General features: G+C 45.6%; 1 protein-coding gene across 3 annotated transcripts in view; it reads left to right on the forward strand.

Moving 5' to 3' along the window:
* RBCK1 (RANBP2-type and C3HC4-type zinc finger containing 1) overlaps positions 1–808 on the forward strand; it is a 108,750-nt gene extending 107,942 nt beyond the window's left edge. For all 3 annotated transcript variants that reach the window (XM_068108719.2, XM_068108721.2, XM_068108720.2), the window contains exon 14: positions 205–808. In XM_068108719.2, coding sequence (XP_067964820.2) covers positions 205–285 — 81 coding nt within the window. In that variant the 3' untranslated portion in view covers positions 286–808. The remainder of the gene's footprint in view (positions 1–204) is intronic.
* Positions 809–3,730: the final 2,922 nt, after the last annotated feature.

The raw sequence follows: 3,730 nt of genomic DNA on the forward strand, positions 1-3,730 counted from the left end.
TATATTATGAACGATTGAATTGCTCTCCTGATAAAATTTCCACTTCCGATGACTGTCCTGGTTTGAGCTGTTGACCATCTCCCTCATCCCCAAATGCATAAAAACTGCTCCCTCGCTCAGGCTGAGCTACTTTAAGTGATGGTATTTTTCATGTTTGTGTATGTGACCAAATTGGAATAATTATAGTGCTCGCAACTTGCACAGGGCCCGGGCGACACGACTGGAGGTTGCCGTTGTCGTGTGGCCAATGAACGCTGCCATCCTGATTGTATGAACTGTCATTGACATCACCGCAACAGGCCATTGCTGCAACCGACTCCGATACTTCAAGGCAGCGAAACTCTTTTTCAATTAGCACGGCTTGGTTCGTATTTCAGTGAAACGTTTTCTTTGCATGTAACATATGAAACAAACAGGTGAATGGGAAATGTTTCATTCTGAAACAAGGTAAACTATGTAAATGTATTAAATAATAAAATATCCCCGAGTGGGCTGACGGCCATCTCTTGAGGTTCTAATCCGGACCACTGCTGATTTGGGGGGATCACCCACCATCCCCCCACCCCCCTAAACCCCTCCTGGTCCCCTGGGAGGGTTCCCGATACGAAATAGAAACATCTAAGACCGAGAGATCCTGCGGACCATCGAGTAGAAGGACTGAATGTTTGAGTTTCAGGGTAAATAAGGGATAAGTAGGGTATCTGAAGTTTTAGGAGGTATGACCTTTAAAATGTGTTAATGTGACCTTTAAAAGAAACAAAAACCACATTTGACATTTTGAAGCGAATAAATTGATCCTTGAAAGTGATGTAAACTGATATCGAACTCAATTCACAGACAGTACTGTGTTAAACTTCTGTACGTTTTCCAGAAGTATTTCTTTATTTTGCACATTAGCCAAATTTTTTAACAAAAACAAAAGTTAAATTACAACTGGGATTACGGACAGTAAAATTACAGTTCAGTACGTCGTGTAACCCCCACAAGCATTCAGGAGAGCACGTACACGTTGAGGCATGCTGTTCACGAGATTTGCCAAGGTTTGGACAGGAATCGCTTTCCATGCAGTGACAATAGCCTGCTGCAATTCACGCACAGAGGTCGGCTGCTGGTCCAAGTGGTCGATTTGACGCGTTAATTCTGCCCACAAGTTCTCTATCGGATTCATATCCAGGGACATGGCAGGCCACTCCATATGCTCTACACCACGGTCAGCAAGAAAGTGTTGGATCATGCGAGCACGATGAGGCCGTGCATTGTCATCTTGGAAGACAAAGTTTCCTTGAAAGGCTACACGAGCAAATGGAAGCAATGTTTCTTCCAGAATGGCCCTGTACTTGAACTGGTTCAGGTTTCCATTCAGAACAACCAGGTCAGTTTTGCCCCCTGCATGAAAAGCAGCCCAAACGGTCACCCCACCACCTCCAGCTTGGACTCTTGGCACTATACAATCTTCGTTGTAAGCTTCATGCACTTGTCTGCGCACTCGGACATGGCCATCTTGACGATAGACCAGAAATCAAGACTCGTCACTGAAGATCACGTGATTCCAGTGTCCTGGCTGCCATTGACGGTGCTCTCTGGTCCACTGCAATCGGCGCTGGTGGTGTTGTCTTGTCAGGCATGGCTTTCTCAGGGGACGCCTGGCACAATAGCCTGCTTGAACCAGTCGTGGGTTGACTAGCCTTCTGGATACAGGCACATTTGTCAGTTGCTGCCACTCAGCCCTGAGCCGATTAGCTGACTTGGTACTGCCATTGCAGACTAACCCGTGCAGCTGGCGATCATCCCTCCTTGTGGTTCTGCGGGGACGTCCTGGCCTCGATATTGGAGGAGGGACACCCCTCTGAGCATTTCGTTTCGGGATCTTTGACACCTGACCTTGAGTGATGCCATACTGCCGAGCAATAGCACACTGTTTCATGCCGGAATTTCGTAAAGCCACCACTCCATGACAAACAGCATTGTCGAGTTGACGGACCATCTCCAGAGGAAGCGGCAATAACTTTTGTAGATGTGCAGCAGTTGTTTTCCACTAATACAGAATGCAACAACCCTTATATACCCGATTGTGAAGCCAATCGTCAAATGTACCTGTCCGTACATTTTGTCATGCCACCTGTGATATAATCCTGTTATTGACTTCTTGCTGCGACAGACAATCGGTGACATGGTTCTTTTAACAAAGAAATCACCGAAGCGTAAAAGAAACTCACCAGATTGATATTCTGAGTTCAGAAAGGAAACCCAAGCCAAGAAAAGAAAAAAAATTCCATATTAAATGCCAAGTCTGTATATATATATATATGGTCTATGCTCATGGAAGAGCTAGGACACAGGACAATATAACGGGGAAAAGCCAATGCAGGGCCAAGTGACAAAGTAGACAGAGACGGACAAACAAGGGAAGCAGAACAATGAGGGGTAGGAGAGAACACAAGGGATGAGCAAGATGGATGCATAAGCAAAGTTTTGGGAGGGGTGGGGGCATCGTTTAATGGATCTAGAAAAGATCGTGGTTTTGAATGAGGGATGACTCGATTTAGGCAATTTGACTCGGTGGTTGCTAGTGGTCCGCATGCGACCAGCAGATACATGGGGGAGGGGGGAAGAGGGCAGAGGGTGCAACACCAGAAATGAGGTGGAAGAAGACAGAGACCACCGACCTGTCAGCGATGGTGAAGTGATAGGCCCACAGACTCGGCTTAATTGCAAGAGATTTCTTTGATCTTGCAAGCCTTGGTTTCCACGACGTCAAATTAAGCAATGTGTGACACAGGGGAGAGGAGAAGAAAGGGTTCCGTTGAGAGCCATGACTTGGCTACGAGAGTGCAGGAAGTCAGTAATGCAAGAATGGAGATGGCTTTGTAATTCCATTGGCAGACAGTTTGGAGAGCAAGGCGGGATGCCAGACTGTATCGAAAGCTCGAGATGTGTCCAGAGAGACGGCCCTGAGACGGCCCATGCCTGATATTGAGGGCCTCCATTCATTGTTGGGTGAGTAGAAGCAGCATGTCCTAGGTAGTGACCTGGTCTGAATCTGTGATTAGTGATCTGAGATGAGGCTGTTGGAGAAAAGGAATTATTTTATGTCAGAAGTGATGATTGAATCCATGACCGTGCTGATGATTGGCAGCAAGATGATTGCTCTATAGTTAAGGTGATCAGTTTTTGCACCTTTTGTATAAAGCTGTGATGTTGGCTTCCAAGGAGATGGAAGATAACCTCTGGTAAATGACAGGGTGAAAAGGGCAGAGAGAGAGAGAGGAAGTGCAAGAGCAGCACAGAAGATTTTCAGGATGCGTGAGCCGATTCTGTCCGGGCCAGTTGGAGTCGAGTGTTGTCAGAAACTTTTCCACCTTCTCAGATGAAAAGACAGAGTCCAGGAGCTGTTGGGTACGACTGGGAAGGGTGGGGACAGAGAGAGAGAGGTTTGGGACACAACATTTTGTAGCAAACAGAATTTAGGCATTCGGCCTTCTCCCGAGCGGAGATGGCTGTGGTGCCATTTAAAGGGAGGGAAGGGATGGAATGTGAGCATACTCCAGACACAGACTTGACAAGGTAACGCCCATTAAAAAAAAAAAAAAAAAAAAAAAAAATATATATATATATATATATATATATATACATATATACGCACACATATATACACACACACACATCAATTTTACAAGATTTTGATGTGAATAAACACCTTCAAACAATACTGAATTAAAAACATTGGCAG

This window comes from Myxine glutinosa, chromosome 2, assembly GCF_964187855.1.
Source record: "Myxine glutinosa chromosome 2, kmMyxGlut1.1, whole genome shotgun sequence".
NCBI classification, from domain to species: Eukaryota; Metazoa; Chordata; class Myxini; order Myxiniformes; family Myxinidae; genus Myxine; species Myxine glutinosa.